We start from the raw sequence: 15,342 nt of genomic DNA on the forward strand, positions 1-15,342 counted from the left end.
ATTTGGAATTGCTTGTCAATAGCTGAATGACTGCAAACTTCCCGTAAAGGGTGGATGTCCCTGTTTTCTAGGCCTGCACTCTCCCTGCCATTTTTTACTAGAGACCCCACCACTCAGTCCTGGCATGTCCTCCTGGCCCCTACAGACATGTGACCTTGAGACCCTGGTTTATTTGTCATCTTTTCACATTTGCTCAGATCTTAATCTATTACTTCTCTCTTACCAGCTGCATATACAATGTATGTGACTGTGTTAGAATTAATACTGAAAAATCAGTGTTATAGAGAACACATTTTTGGTTGCCAAGGGGGAGGCGGGTGGGAGGGGTGGATTAGAAATTTGGGATTAGCAGATGCAAACTATTATATATAGGCTAGATAAACAACAAGGTCCTACTGTAGAGCACAGGGAACTATATACAATACCCTGTGATAAACCATAATGGAAAAGAACGTGAGAAGGAATGTATGTATGTGTGTAACTAAATCACTTTGCTGTATAGCAGAAATCAACACGACATTGTAAATCAACTATACCTCAATAAAAAATAGATTATAAAAGAGAAAGAAAAACCAATGTTAACTCCTCCAAAGTAGCCACTTGCTCCAAGAATCTATCATCCTTAAAATAAAAATGTAAATCGCACAGCCTGGAACCAACCCGCTGGAGGAGCTATTTCCATCACATGGTATTTGTCTTGGAAACACTTCGGGAGGAGCAGAACTTCCTCCCAAAGGCAAGGACATATGATAAAAGAAAGAGCAAGCCCTGGACTACAAGTCAGAACACTGAAGTTCTAATGTCAGTCCCTCCGCCCAGTGACTATGTGATCTTGAGCAAGTACTCGACCTCCAAGGGTCTCAGTTTCCGCCTTCATTGAAACGGAGAAGATAGTCCCACTCTTGCCAACTCGAGCTGTCGCCAAGTGAACCAAATAAGCAACACTGAAGATGTCCCGCAGAGTGATGCAAACATCTGATGCCACTCTTTGATTTCCTAAAATTATCTAAAGTCACATCTGATCAATGATACGTGCCTATTTTTTCTTTTTTTCTTTTTGAAACAAGGGATGCTATCTTCCAAGGCAATTCCAACAGAAAGGTTCTAAAATATTGAGCAACGGAGCTCCTTAAGATTAAGAGCAAAATTCCTAAGATGTTAACTTTGAGGAGGAGGTGAGGGCATTTGAGAAGAACATCGCCGTGAAGCTGGACACACCCGCTGTCTCCTAAAGGCCCTTGTGCACCAGCCACACCGCCTCCTTTCTGCTCTTTGAACATGCCAGCTCGTTTCTACCTCAGGGCCTTTGCACTTGTTGATCTCTCTGTGGACAATGCTTTTCCCTGCTTCTCAGTATGGCTGTCTCTTCTCAGACTTCAGATCTTGGGGTAAATGCTGCAGCCCCTCTAAAGAAGTCCCTTTGTCATCATCCTCCCCAAACCGACAACAGCTCTGCTTCACCTTTCTCTACTACAAACACTTTCTTTTCAACCTGACATGGACCAAATTTGAAATTAAATGTATGTGTGTAATTACTGACTGTGACTCTCCTTTCGACTATAAGCTGTAGGAGGGCAGAAACAAGCCTGTCTAGTAGCCCCAGTGTACCTCCATCACCTAGCACAGTGCTTGGCATAAAGTAGATGCTCAATTAACATTTGCCAAATAAACAAATGCGTCAGTGAATGGATGGAGAGATGAAAACCTCAACTCCTTACTAGATAGGTGATCCTGGACACATCACTAACCCTTCAGATCCTGTGTCTTAGCTGCACATGGGTGTAAAATACTCTCAGGTGGCTGCTTTGTGGACTAAATGAGACTATGTTAAGTTCCTAGTGCAAAACCTGGAACACAGCGGATCCTCAAGAAATGGCAGCTTTTATAAAGATAATGAGTACGTCCAGTCTCCCTTGTATGGAACAAACCTGGCACTTTACTAGAGGTATGTTAATGTTTGTTTATATAAAGAAGGAGAGACAAGACTGCATGTTTCAAATAAATTTGCAGAGCTCTGATTTAAGCAAGACTAAACAGATCTTTTACTACAGGACATCTCGGAGTCTGAAAAATAAAGATTTGCTTTCTGAACCTCCTAAAGGAGAGTTTAACATGCAGCATTTTGCCCCAAACTTATTGGAGCATAGTACTTTTCTGGAGGAAGGTGGTGTCGACCAGGGTTAGGACAATACAGAAGACAACTGGAAAAAGATGACTCTGGTTATTTTATACAATGAATTCTTAAAAGAATCCTGTGAATACGGTGCTCAGCACACTGTTGAATGCTTCCGTTTCATGAATTCCTTCCCAGTTTTCATGATAAACCTCACAAGTTGACTCTATATATACCTAAACATAGAAGAGCATTTAGTTTTGAAAACTGGCAAATGGGGTGGGAGAAGCAGTGAGGGTGGATTGAATACGTCTTAGTGTAGGTGGGTGTGTCCGAACCAGCACCTTCCTCTCTCCACCAGAAACGGCAATAATAAGGTGGTAATTCCAAAACCAACCAGCAGGTGACTCTCTAGGACTAAATTTGGAGAAGAAAATTTTCTCAGACCAGTTGGATAAATTCCCTCGTAAGGGTCTGATTTCCAAGAATAACCACCAGATCTGTCAGAAGACGTCGGCTTGAAATACATTAGAGTAGGTGAATTGGCCAGAGGATTACAACTCATGGATACCAGCAAAACAAGAAGAAATTACGTGCTGTGTAACCTCATCCTATGGCACACGGGGTCGTGACGTTACTAGTTTTTCTCAATTTCATTTTTTTTCTGGGGGTGGGCAGAAGGGAAGAAGGAGAGCAGGTGGTACAGGTGGAATAGATGAACTTATCCCATTTATTTGTTGTGTAAATGACCACCCCTGATAATAAGCAAGATAATTTTAGGTAGTCTGTGAACATTTTTTTTAATCTATCAAATTTACTGGTAAGTTGAGCCCCCAAACTGCATACACAGCACGTATTAGCACTGTATCTTAATGAATGCTGGCGACTAAAAAGCAATCCACAAGGTAAAATAAATATGGACAAATCTACACAGAACACGCTGGTGAGGAAATATCTCAATAAACATCGGTACAAAGTAAATATCAAAATAAAATACATTTACATTAATTCCTACACAGAACAAAAGTATGTGAAAACAAATAATTTGATGAAATAACTGGTACCAAAAAATGTATATGTGAAGCAAAAAAAAAAAAAAAATGAAGCGATTACAATGCCATTCTCATGCACAGAAATATTCCAAGATAATAGGACATTTCAGTGAGTATCAGTATGCAGTCAAAACAGGAATAATGTAAGAATTCTACTGGAAATTTGTGTTCAGTGAAGGTCATACTATATAACAAAGAGCAAACAATAATAGTTTTAATTATCATCTTCAAAACCTAGAACACAATCATCTTCAAAACCCTATAAAATTATCAATCACAAAGTCTGATAACACATCGTCTCTGAGGGAATTCTGTGGCATTTTTTTCTCATCACTGGTTATTTATTTCATTAGAAACTAAGCTATCACTATCTTCAAATGACTGTTTTGTAAGTATTACTACTGTGCTCATTTGGAAAATCCATACCAATAAACTTGAACTTAAGTTTACAGTAATGCAGGCAAGAACCTTGTTTTATTGTGCTTCACTTTACTATGCTTCGCAGATATTGCATATTTTTAATTGAAGATTTGTGGCACTCCTACGTCAAGTAAGTCCGTTGGCACCCTTTTTCCTAACCGCATTTGCTCACTTCGTGTCTCCGTGTCACATTTTGGTAATTCTCACGATATTTCAAATTTGTACATTATTATTATATGTGTCATGGTGACCTGTGATCTTGATGTTACTACTACGACCTGCTGAAGGCTCAGATGACGGTTAGCATGTTTTAGCAATAAAGTATTTTTAAATTAAGGTATGTACATCTTTTTTAGACATAATGCTATTTATTGCACACTTAATCGACTACAGTATAGCGTAAACGTAACTTTTGTGTCCACTGGGAAACCAGAAAACTTGTGTGACTTGCCTTATCGCAATATTCGCCTTTTTGAGGTGGTCTGGAATCGAACCCCGAATATCCAAGGTCTGCCTGAACCTTTTGAGTGTTGAATTATAAAAATAATAGATAACAAACCTAAAGATAAAGATTTATCAAATAAACCCAAATCCAATTCTGATGAGTCATTTGGTTGGTGGCTTGCTATTTTTGACAAAAACAACAGAAACTTCTCAAAGAACATGATTTTTTTCCTTTGCGGTGAGGTTTTGCGTTGCTCTGCTCCACTTGTAAACATAACATTATCACTACAGTTATTTTGGAATTAGTGGGTCACTCGTCTTTGATGATCATCCCAGACCTGTCAGCTACGTATGGTTTTCCAACCATAATTGGGCTTTTTGCATGCACGTAAATCTGCGTTTTTTGTCGTCGTGGTTTAAAAAAACTACGTCTGTATCCTGGAAAACAGAGTTGTTTTCTTCGTAGCAAACAGATGTAGACATTGTCAGAGGTAGTTGTATAAACCCAAGGAGCATACAAACGGCATGCTAACAGTAGCTAAAACATCTGCTTTAAACTTAAGAAGATGTTTTAAAATATTAAAGGGTCTGATAAGACCCTTAGCCTTAAATCATTTCTGACGAATGCCTACTCGTTTTGGTTAAAGAGAGTTAGATTAGTTAAAGTAAGGATTGTAAAGTGAGCATCTTCTTCATATGACATTTTCTCTGTCCAGATTGTCCTGAGGATTTTTAAACTCTGGGATATTTGCTAATAAATTCTGAAACTGCAACACATACTAAATATTCATGACATCCTCACTCTCATCTTTCGAAACATGGCATTCTGGGGAAATCCAGTGATTCATCAACTTTGATACAAGTTGACTATTCTCAAATTACCAGGCTGTCTCTCAGGAATTCAAGCAATTTATCCATTTTCTCTTTACGAAGCCTACATCACTTTGGTTCTCAACTTTCTTTTGCATTCCAGACACACAGAATCTGAAAAGACATACCTTTTTTGTGAAGATTATTTGGGTCTGTGTAGACAGTCAAGTTACAAAGCAACTCCGTAGCTTTTTGTGAATATATGTTCATAACACATGCTTCTTTTAAACCTTCAGGAATTACTATTGGTATTTGTACAGTTGATCTTATTGTGTGTTAGAAAAAATATAGGTAATTGGTATAGCAGTATAAAGACAGAAAAATATACTTTTAAAAATAAATATATTTAAATAGAAGAGACGGAAGAAAATTGAATAATGGTACAAGCGATATGTAAATGACAAAAACTGTGATGATATAAGTCAAATGCCGCAAAAATTTCTGAATTTGTTCTGACGTGAAACCAATGGCATTTATAACAACCTGATCTAACCCAACCCTCCCTCTCTGTGTAGATGTGTCTTGGAAGGTAAGCTTATTTATCAATTATCAAGGCAGTCACTTGTCACTCCTACCGGCACTCAGGACATAATTTTTGAGCATCTACACTATGCCATGCTCCCCACAAGTGAACAGAGCCTACAGTCATAAAGCCTAGAACGTAAGGACCTTCACTGCCCTCTTAACATTATACGGCCATTCAACAAATATTCGTGGACTCCATGCAAGGCACTGGGGGATAAAATAACGAGGAAAAAACAAAGACACAGGTCTCCAGCCCTCCTTTGTGTTACTGCTTCTTGGAAGAGCTAGTCCTGAGTCAACTGGCCACACAATTAAATATGAAATGAAAACTGTGGTGGGGCTGTAAAAGAGGGTGCCCTCGTCTGCATCTTAAGGGTACACACGACCAGAGATTCCACACCAGTTATGATAAAGTCTGGGGGACCTGCCTTGGAGTCAGGGAGGGCCCTGGAGGTAAGACCTAGGGATGACGAAGAGTCACCTCAGACAGGGGAAAGGCACAGAATTCCAGGGAGAACAACCAGGAAAAGCTCTCTGGGGGACAGATGATCAGTAGAAAGGGCCGCAGGGAAGGCTGGGTGACCAGGGCACAGAGAGCAGGTATTTATGGCTGGGGCCACTGGTTCCTGTGGTCATTCATTCGTTCTTGCATTCATTCATTTAGCAAGTTTCTGCAGACGAACCAGGTTCCACCCCGTAGATGTTCTTCCATGTTTGGGGATCTCTGCGCCTCATCAGTGAAAAGGTCTCCAGCAAGAACCCCCTACACAGGCCTAGTCATTTATTTATACGTTACATATACACAGGTATCCTTATATATAAAACATACAAAGATACATCTGAAAGGATAAGAAAATGTTTTAACATTTTTCTAATTGTCCCCCTTGTCCTTCCATGGGCCATTGTGTACCCTGCTCCAGAGATCACTGTTCTGGAAAAGGGGCCTCTTAGGATTGGCTCAGAGTCACAGCAGAACCAGAGCCCAGGACTCCCCGTCCCCCAGGCCATTCCCTTCCCAGGAGAGCGTGGGTCCCAGGCTTGAGAGTCATGAGCATCACCGGGGGGCTTGGTAACACATTCGGGGCCGGGCCCCACCCTCCGAGGTCCTGGGGGGGCCCGAATGTCCGCACCGCCAGCGGCACGCTCCCAAGGAATGTGGAGCTGCTAGACGTGAGTCCGCTCGACTATTTCCCCAACCGCGGGCCAGACCTCGTGCCCAGACCCCGTGTAGGTCGTTAAAAGCGCACGCTGCTCAGCCGCTCCCTACACCTTAAAATCTAGCATCTCTGGGGGTGAGGGCCCAAGAATCTGCATTTTAAACAATTCCCCCCAGGACACTGTGATACAGTATAAGTGATGGGGAGTGAGACCCCTCGACAGAGGCCAGGCTCTGGGAGGAAGGGGGCTCACCAGCCTGACGCGCATTAGAGGGGAGGAGCTGAGCCCTCTCCCCACCCCTCCCCCCCCAGCCATCTGCCCCCAGCCCTCCCCTACCCCACACAGTCCGCCCGCGCTCACCTTGCAGGCGGTAGAGCTGCCCCGTGCTGTGCTGCCGAGTGATGTGCTGCCAGTAGGCGCTTCGAGGCAAGGGCACCATGGTGCTCAGCGAGGCGGCCCGCTCACTCATCCTCATCTGGAGCTGTGTCAAGGAAGAGAGCGTGTGTCAGCAACCCCGGGGCCGCGAGAGACCTGACCCAGGGAGCTCCACACAGGGAGCTGCAGAAGCACGAGCTGGCCCGTCAGCCAATCAGTGCGTACGGCCCCATGGTGGTGGTGGACGGCTGTCGGTTTCACTGACTTAGCAGCATCCGTTCTTCAGCCGGCTGGCAACAGTGCATTGATTTTCCTTGGGGGAACTTCCCTCCAGCTCAATCGATTCCGTTATGGTCAGACCCCACCACTGATTCTAGGTGTGACCCGGTGACCTGCGTCAGGCCAATAAGACACAATCCCTGGGGACATTTATCAGGACTTTTGTGGAAGAGAGAATCGGTAGAGGTAAATTAAGGGGTTTTTCTTTTTTTTCGTTGCTGAATCCCAGGGTCTAGATTATTTCTGGAACGTGGTAGATGCACAAGAAACACCCGTTGAATTAAATGTTTATGAGTTTTTTTGTGGGGTTGCTAAGAGGACAGCAGATGGGCCTGGAGCCTATCTTGGAACAATAAAGGGAGAACATGCCAGTCATTGGACACTATTCCAAAGGAGACAGCCAAGAAAAGGAGGGGAGAGTCCCGACAAGCTCCACTGAGACCCTGGATCCTACCTGAACCAAGAGACTAGCCTGGGACTTCTCAATTATACAAGCCGATTATTTCTGTTCCGTTTAAGCTGATTTGAGTTGGGTTTTATCACTAGTATAAGAAAAAGAGCCTTGTCTGCCCCTACAAGCATCTGACCCTCATTCCAGACACTGAGGGATGAAGAGGAAGTCGTAGCTTTTGGCACCAAACATCTAGGAATATCCATCCTGAAAGATACAGTGTGAGGCCCCAGGTCTTTGGGGAGTAGTCAATGGCCTGTTCGAACACATGGGGTGGGGCGGGGGGGAAGATTCAAAGAGAAGACAGCTTAGTGGGATGGGCAGGAGGCGAATAGAAATTTACATGTGATGGATTGGATTCTTCATCACAATAGCACAATTACCAAAATGAGTCTCCAAGTAGAATTACATAGCACTAGGTTTCATGGGGACATTTCTTCCTAAACATGTCCTGTTAAACCAAAAGGGCAAAAAGCTGAAAACAAAAGCTCGTAGAGAGGTTCTGTGGCTGTTTCTCTATTTCTGCAGAAACGAAAAGTCTCAAAAGTTTAAGAGCAAAAACCAAAACCAAACAAACCAAAAAAATCTATTTACCAGTGACTTCTGCTGACATTCAACTTCAATAACATGGAATACAAGAAAATAAAGGGAGGAAAAAAACTGAATTCTCAAGGTACTGATTATAAGAATTTCTCAATGTAAAGGGATTATATTTAATATAATAAAATTTTTAATATAAAGCAAGTATTTGGGAAATAGCTGTTAAATTCAAATTACTCACTATATTACTGTGAATATATTTCTGCAGCCCAGCATGATCTGACTGTATTTTTAGAAAGCTTATTTAGGAACAAAAATAAAATGACACTAATGTCATGTGTCATAGAGAACATTACAAAGCCGGTTCTCTGTTTCTTCCTTAAACCTTTGAAACAATATCTAATTTTATGAAAGAGGCATTTTAATTGTCTTTGGAGAAGTATGCTGAGAAAAGTCTTCTTATTTAACAATGCAAAAATGTCTGAATTCTCGAAGATTGAGAAGACTCAGGAAGTCATGTGGTGAAGAGTCTAGCTGGAAGGTGTCTGCCCCATGCTTCTTTTTATTTCAAATATATCATATCTTTTTTATAACTCATTTTCTTCACCTGAACAATGTATTGTTAGCATGTGGGCATTTCTACAACAGCACTTCTTTTTTTGTTCTTTTTTTTTTTTGCGGTACGCGGGCCTCTCACCGCTGTGGCCTCTCCCGCCGCGGAGCAACAGGCTCCAGACGCGCAGGCCCAGCGGCCATGGCTCACGGGCCCAGCCGCCCCGCGGCACGTGGGATCCTCCCGGACCGGGGCACGAACCTGCGTCCCCTGCATCGGCAGGAGGACTCTCAACCACTGTGCCACCAGGGAAGCCCTATAACAGCATTTTTAATGTCTACATAGTATTCCATTATATGGACATATTTGTTTTTGTTTTTTTTAACATCTTTATTGGAGTATAATTGCTCTACAATGGTGCGTTAGTTTCTGCTTTATAACAAAGCGAATCAGCTATACGTATACATATGTCCCCATATCTCCTCCCTCTTGCATCTCCCTCCCTCCCACCCTCCCTATCCCACCCCTCTGGTGGTCACAAAGCAGCGAGCTGATCTCCCTGTGCTGGCCCTCATCCTTCTTTATTGCTGTAAGTGACCCTTCCCCTCTGAGCTTGCTACCCTTCCCATCTCAGGCCGCACTATGGCGGGGGGCCTGCCACTGCCACCCACCTGTGGTGCCTCCCCCCTCCCTCCTCCCCACCACTGCCTTGATCCCTCAGCCTGAGAGCTGCCCCCACTCCTCACCTGGCTAACACCTACCTTCCCTTCAGGAGGCAGCTCAGGAATCACCTCCTGATGACTCTTCCCCCTTCATGACGCCAGGTGCTTCTAGCAGACATCCCACAGCTCTGCTCTTTCTCTGATCATTTCACTGTTTTGTGACAGCAGCTAACCTAGCCCACCTCCTCCTGTAGCCCACGCACTCCAAGAAAGTAGGGATTATATCTTTTCTCTCTGTGTCCCCAACACCTAAGTGGGGCCCCTGAAGGCTGAACAAATAGAGGATGGATAAATGAGCCAGTGAACCCAGCTCTTGCCCAGGGAATAAATCCTAATCAACCCAGCAAATCAGAAGCACTGTTAGCCCAGAGCTGAATTCCTGCCGAAGCTCCAGGTCCAGGTTAAACTAACGTGGTTCTCAGGGGCTGTGGGGAACGTGGTGATAAGACGGCATCATTCTAAAGACGGAGACACAGAGAATGGGCTCGAGGACACGGGGCAGGGGGGAAGGGTAAGCTGGGATGAAGTGAGAGAGTGGCATGGACACATACACACTACCAGATGTAAAATAGCTAGTTAGTGGGAAGCAGCCGCATGGCACAGGGAGATGAGCTCGGTGCTTTGTGACCACCTAGAGGGGTGGGATAGGGAGGGTGGGAGGGAGACGCAAGAGGGAGGAGACATGGAGATATATGTATATGTATAGCTGATTCACTTTGTTATACAGCAGAAACTAACGCACCATTGTAGAGCAATTATACTCCAATAAAGATGTTAAAAAAATAAAAAATAAGACTGCATCATTCTACTCTGCATTCAAGAGATGAGCAGAAGCAGGGCCTCGGGGAAAGACCTGCTTACGTGTGTATGCACAGGCGGTCAGGACAGTCCAACGGCGGGGAGTTCCGCTCGACGCATTTATTCATTCTACTAACAGTGTTACTCAAGATCCCACCAGGGAAGAAAGGCAAGGCTTTGTGAATGTCAAAGAAATGCCTTCTTGTACTTCAACACTCAAACTTTCCCCCTACACAACAGGGATGCACGTAGGTCTCTTCCTAAGCAGCCTGAGAGAGTTCTGACGCTGCCCAGTGGCCTGAGATAATCCATCAATGGATGTAACTGATTGGGTTTCAAGGACACACAAGGCATTGTGCTGCCGAGGGTGGCAGGGAGCCGACCATGGAACAGGAGACCCGGGCTCCCGTTCAGGTTGGGCTCCAGATGAGCTGTGTGGCACGGGACACACCCCTCCCCGCGTTTAAGCCTCAAAAGCTCCTCTCTCATGGAACATTCCTTCCTAAGGAGACAGACAATAAAACTAAACAAATAAGAAAGAAGAGGACTGCCATAAAAAAGAATGAAGTCCTGACACACGCTACAGCACGGATGAAGCTGGAGACTTGATGCTGAGTGAAAGAAGCCAGTCACAGAAGACCACACAGTGTATGATTCTATTTACATGCAAGGTCCAGAGCCGGCAAATGCAGAGAAAGCAGATTGGTGGTTGCCTAAGGCTGGGTGGATGATGCCTAAAGGAGATGGGTTTCTTTCTGGGGTGATGAAAATATTCTGGAGTTGACTGCAGTGATGCTTTCACAATTCCGTGAATATGGGCTTCCCTGGTGGCGCAGTGGTTGAGAGTCCGTCTGCTGATGCGGGGGACACGGGTTCATGCCCCGGTCCGGGAGGATTCCACATGCCACGGAGCAGCTGGGCCCGTGAGCCATGGCCGCTGAGCCTGCGCGTCCGGAGCCTGGGCTCCGCAACGGGAGAGGCCACAACAGTGAGAGGCCCACGTACCGCAAAAAAAAAAAACAACGAAAAAAAAAGGTAGATCTTTATGAAGTGACGTGAAACAATTCTAAAACCAAAGGGCCACCATTCCTTATCTATGTATGTTGGTGGGGAGAGCTCGTCATCACTGGGACAGGTTTAAATACTGTCTATCCACACTCTGATGACTCTCAAATGCATATCTGTAGCTCCAATCTCTCCCCTAAACCTCAGGCTCCTGTATTTCACAGCCTGCTCCCCACTTCCACCTAGATGTCCAGTAGGCATCTCTCATCTAACATGTACAAACCAGAACCATCGTTTCTCACACTTCACTCCCTAAAAGCTCTTCCCCTTCTAGGCAAATGGTTCTTCCATTCAACCCATTGCTCTGTTTCAAGAAGAAGAGAAACCTTTGAGACTACCTTGTTTCCTCTCTATCCTACAAGAAAGTTCAACCATCAGCAAATCCTGTTGTTCAAGATGTATCCAGAATCCACTTTTCACCACCTCCCTCCCCACCAACCTGATCCACACCATTAGCACTCACCTGGATTCCCAGATGACAGAAACAGTCCCTAACTCTGCTTCTTACTTGTACTCTCGCCTCACCCACCCCCAGTCTTTCCCAAACAGCGGCCAGAGTGCCCCCTTCAAGAGTAAAGCCAGGGGCTTTCCTGGTGGCGCAGTGGCTGAGAGTCCGCCTGCCGATGCAGGGGACACGGGTTCGTGCCCCGGTCCGGGAGGATCCCACATGCCGCGGAGCGGCTGGGCCCGTGAGCCATGGCCGCTGAGCCTGTGCGTCCGGAGCCTGTGCTCCGCAACAGGAGAGGCCACAGCAGTGAGAGGCCCGCACACCGCAAAAAAAAAAAAAAAAAAAGAGTAAAGCCAACTGATCTCAGCTTTTCTCAGAACCCTCCAATGACTTCTCAACTGACCCCATGCAAAATCCAAACTCTTGACCACAAATGAAAGGTCATATAGGATGTGGCCCCTACTTATTTCTAGACAACACCTCCTACCCCTCTTCTCATTTCATCTGCTTCAGAGTCACAGCTTTGTACTTGAACATGCAAAGCACAGAGCTGCCTCGGGGCCTGTGCACTTACTGTTCCCTCTGCCTGGAACAGATGTGGTACGTATGTACAAAGGAATATTACTCAGCCATTAAAAAGAATGAAAAATGCCATTTGCGGCAACATGGATGGACCTGGAGATTGTCATACTGAGTGAAGTAAGTCACGCAGAGAAAGACAACTATCACATGATATCGCTTATATGTGGAATCTAAAAGAAAAAGGATACAAACAAACTTATTTACAAAACAGAAACAGACTCACAGACTTAGAGAATGAACTTATGGTTACCCGGTGCAGGGGGGGAAGAATGGGGGAAGGGATAGACTGGGAGTTTGGGATTGACATGTTATATGTTGCTATATTTAAAATAGATAACCAACTAGGACCTACTGTATAGCACAGGGAACTCTCCTCAATACTCTGTAATAACCTAAATGGGAAAAGAATTTGAAAAAGAACAGATACACATATCTGTAAAAAAAAACTGGCCCTTAGAAATTTCCACTCTTCCCTTCCCCCCTCTCTCTGCCAGAGTATCACCTTATCAGGGCAACAAACCTCCTTCATTCTCTGTCCTTTACAATGCAGTCTCCTTCACAGCATTCACCAACTCTTGATACAGTTTTATGTTTATTATCTATTGATGACTGTCTCATTCTCCATAACAATGAGTACATTCTTTGAACCAAAGGACTGTTTCTTGTTCTCTGCTGTACTCCTGCTTCCTAGAACAGGGTCTGACACAAAGTAGATACTCAGAAAATGAATGTACTTATTAATACATAGATACCTTTATATCTATTAAGGGATATGACGTTCCGGAAGGATGCAAAAGAAGCTGGTCATGGGTTTGCTTCCGAGGAAGTAAACTGGGAACCTGAGATGATTAAGCATGGGAAAGAGACTTATTTTACACTGGATAACATTTCGTACAATTCTATATCATGTGTGAATCAAATCTTTTATTTTATTTATTTTTTATTATATTTTTTTTTTTGCGGTACGCGGGCCTCTCACTGCTGTGGCCCCTCCCGCCGCGGAGCACAGGCTCCGGCCGCGCAGGCTCAGCGGCCATGGCTCACGGGCGCAGCCGCTCCGCGGCATGTGGGATCCTCCCAGACCGGGGCACGAACCTGTGTCCCCTGCATCGGCAGGCAGACTCTCAACCACTGCACCACCAGGGAAGCCCTGAATCAAATATTTTAATCCAAAAGGCTTCTTTTGAAATCGTCAAAGAAATCAGAGCTCTTTTCCTCAATTGCATACCATTCCATGCACTAGTTTAAAGAACTTTGAAACTATGCATAAGGCGCTGAGCAATATGTGTAAGTGCCCCGGCTCCTCCAAGAACAGGCTTGTAGAGAGAAAAGATATTCCCACTTCACACACTGTCGTTTTATAGGCCCTCCCCAGCCCCAGCCCTAAGCCCCTTGATCCTCTCCAGATGACACTTACTAGAAAATGAAAACGAGGGGAATTTAAAAGGAGAGTAGAAAACAGCTCTCAAAGAAGCTTAACCTTAATTTCAAATTTCTAACCAGAGAGAATTACTCCAACTATCTCATGAATAGTAAACGTGTTTTGAACAGAATCTTTAAAATGTTAGGTTTATTCCTACAAATTCCAGACCAAATGCCTCTCTTAAAAGAGAACAATAGTCTTAGACGATAGTTTTTTTAAAAAGACATAAAATCCAGCATGTGTTTGTGTAGTATGTGATCTGTTTACCCAGTTTGAGGTAAATCTGTATTTCTGAGGTTTATCAAACACCCTTGTAAAGTTCTAGCAAGCTTGTACGGTTTGGTGCTGGGAGTAATTCATTGAGATAACTACATCTGCTGCATTCTTCAGGGTTCTTTCTGCTTGATGAAGCACGTTCATTTAATCAATACAAACCGCTTAAAATGCTAATTGCTACGCTAAGTGACAGTAACCAAATCCTCTGGAAGCGAGATGCAAACGCTGTTGAACAAGTTTTGTAATCATTGTGGGTTGACGACAGGAGCTATATCGTCCTGTCTGAACAGAGGTCTGCAGAGCGGCTCTTGCGCCCACCTTTCCTCCACCTACTGGACAGGTGCGCTCCCACTTCAGTTAGAGGAGTGATTTCTTAAAAGGATCTAGCTTTCTCCAGCGAGAGAGCTTAACCACATGTTCTTGCTTCTGTAAACACATGAAACACCGTGAACACATCCTGCTGAGATGCATGTAAAGACTGCTTAAGGTCCGATATAATTAGACCAGGAGGGAATTATGGCTGCATCGACACCTCTGTTCTCAGCGCAATGTATGTTCAACTGAATGATCGGTGTTAAGTCTTACTGCGGATTTTTGTATGTATAAAGGGCATCAAAGCACGCGGTCCCATGCTGTGCTCTCTCTAGCTCCAGTGCCATTTCTTCCATGGACCAAGGAGCTGGAATCTCAGAGTCACTTTAGAGCCACAGTTCTCAAAGTGTGGTTCCTGGACCAGCATCAGCATCACCTGAGAACTTATTAGACATTCAAATTCCAATGCCTCTGGGGCTTCCCTGGTGGCGCAGTGGTTGAGAGTCCGCCTGCCGATGCAGGGGACGCGGGTTCGTGCCCCGGTCCAGGAGGATCCCACGTGCCGCGGAGCGGCTGGGCCCATGAGCCATGGCCGCTGAGCCTGCGCGTCCGGAGCCTGTGCTCCGCAATGGGAGAGGCCACAGCAGTGAGAGGCCCGCATACCGCAAAAAAAAAAAAAAAAAAAAAAAATTCCAATGCCTCACCCACACCTGCTGAAACCCTGGAGGTGGAGCACATCCACGTGTGGCTTAGTGAGCCTTCCAGGTGACCCTGATGCCCTCAGAAGGTGGGGAACCACCGTCCCAGAGCCCACCTTTTCTGCTCCCTCAGCTCATCACCACCCACACCACAGACACACACTCAGGCCCTAGACATTCTCTCTTCTACCTCCAAAGCCTCCCAAATTTCCTCCTTCCTTTCAGCTCCCACTGACTC

At 44.8% G+C, this 15,342-nt stretch overlaps 1 protein-coding gene across 9 annotated transcripts in view; it reads right to left on the reverse strand.

Annotated features, from left to right (window-relative positions):
- The window catches only part of DOK5 (docking protein 5), a 1,081,787-nt gene that overhangs the window by 748,402 nt on the left and 318,043 nt on the right, over positions 1 to 15,342 (reverse strand). For all 9 annotated transcript variants that reach the window (XR_013824125.1, XR_013824126.1, XR_013824127.1 and 6 more), the window contains one exon: positions 6,943 to 7,063. Coding sequence is in view for 1 of the 9 variants with exons in the window: in XM_079899078.1 (XP_079755204.1) it covers positions 6,943 to 7,063 (121 nt within the window). In the remaining 8 variants the exon portion in view is untranslated. The remainder of the gene's footprint in view (positions 1 to 6,942; positions 7,064 to 15,342) is intronic.

Source organism: Stenella coeruleoalba (genome assembly GCF_951394435.1).
Source record: "Stenella coeruleoalba genome assembly, chromosome: 15".
In the NCBI taxonomy this organism is placed as follows: domain Eukaryota; kingdom Metazoa; phylum Chordata; class Mammalia; order Artiodactyla; family Delphinidae; genus Stenella; species Stenella coeruleoalba.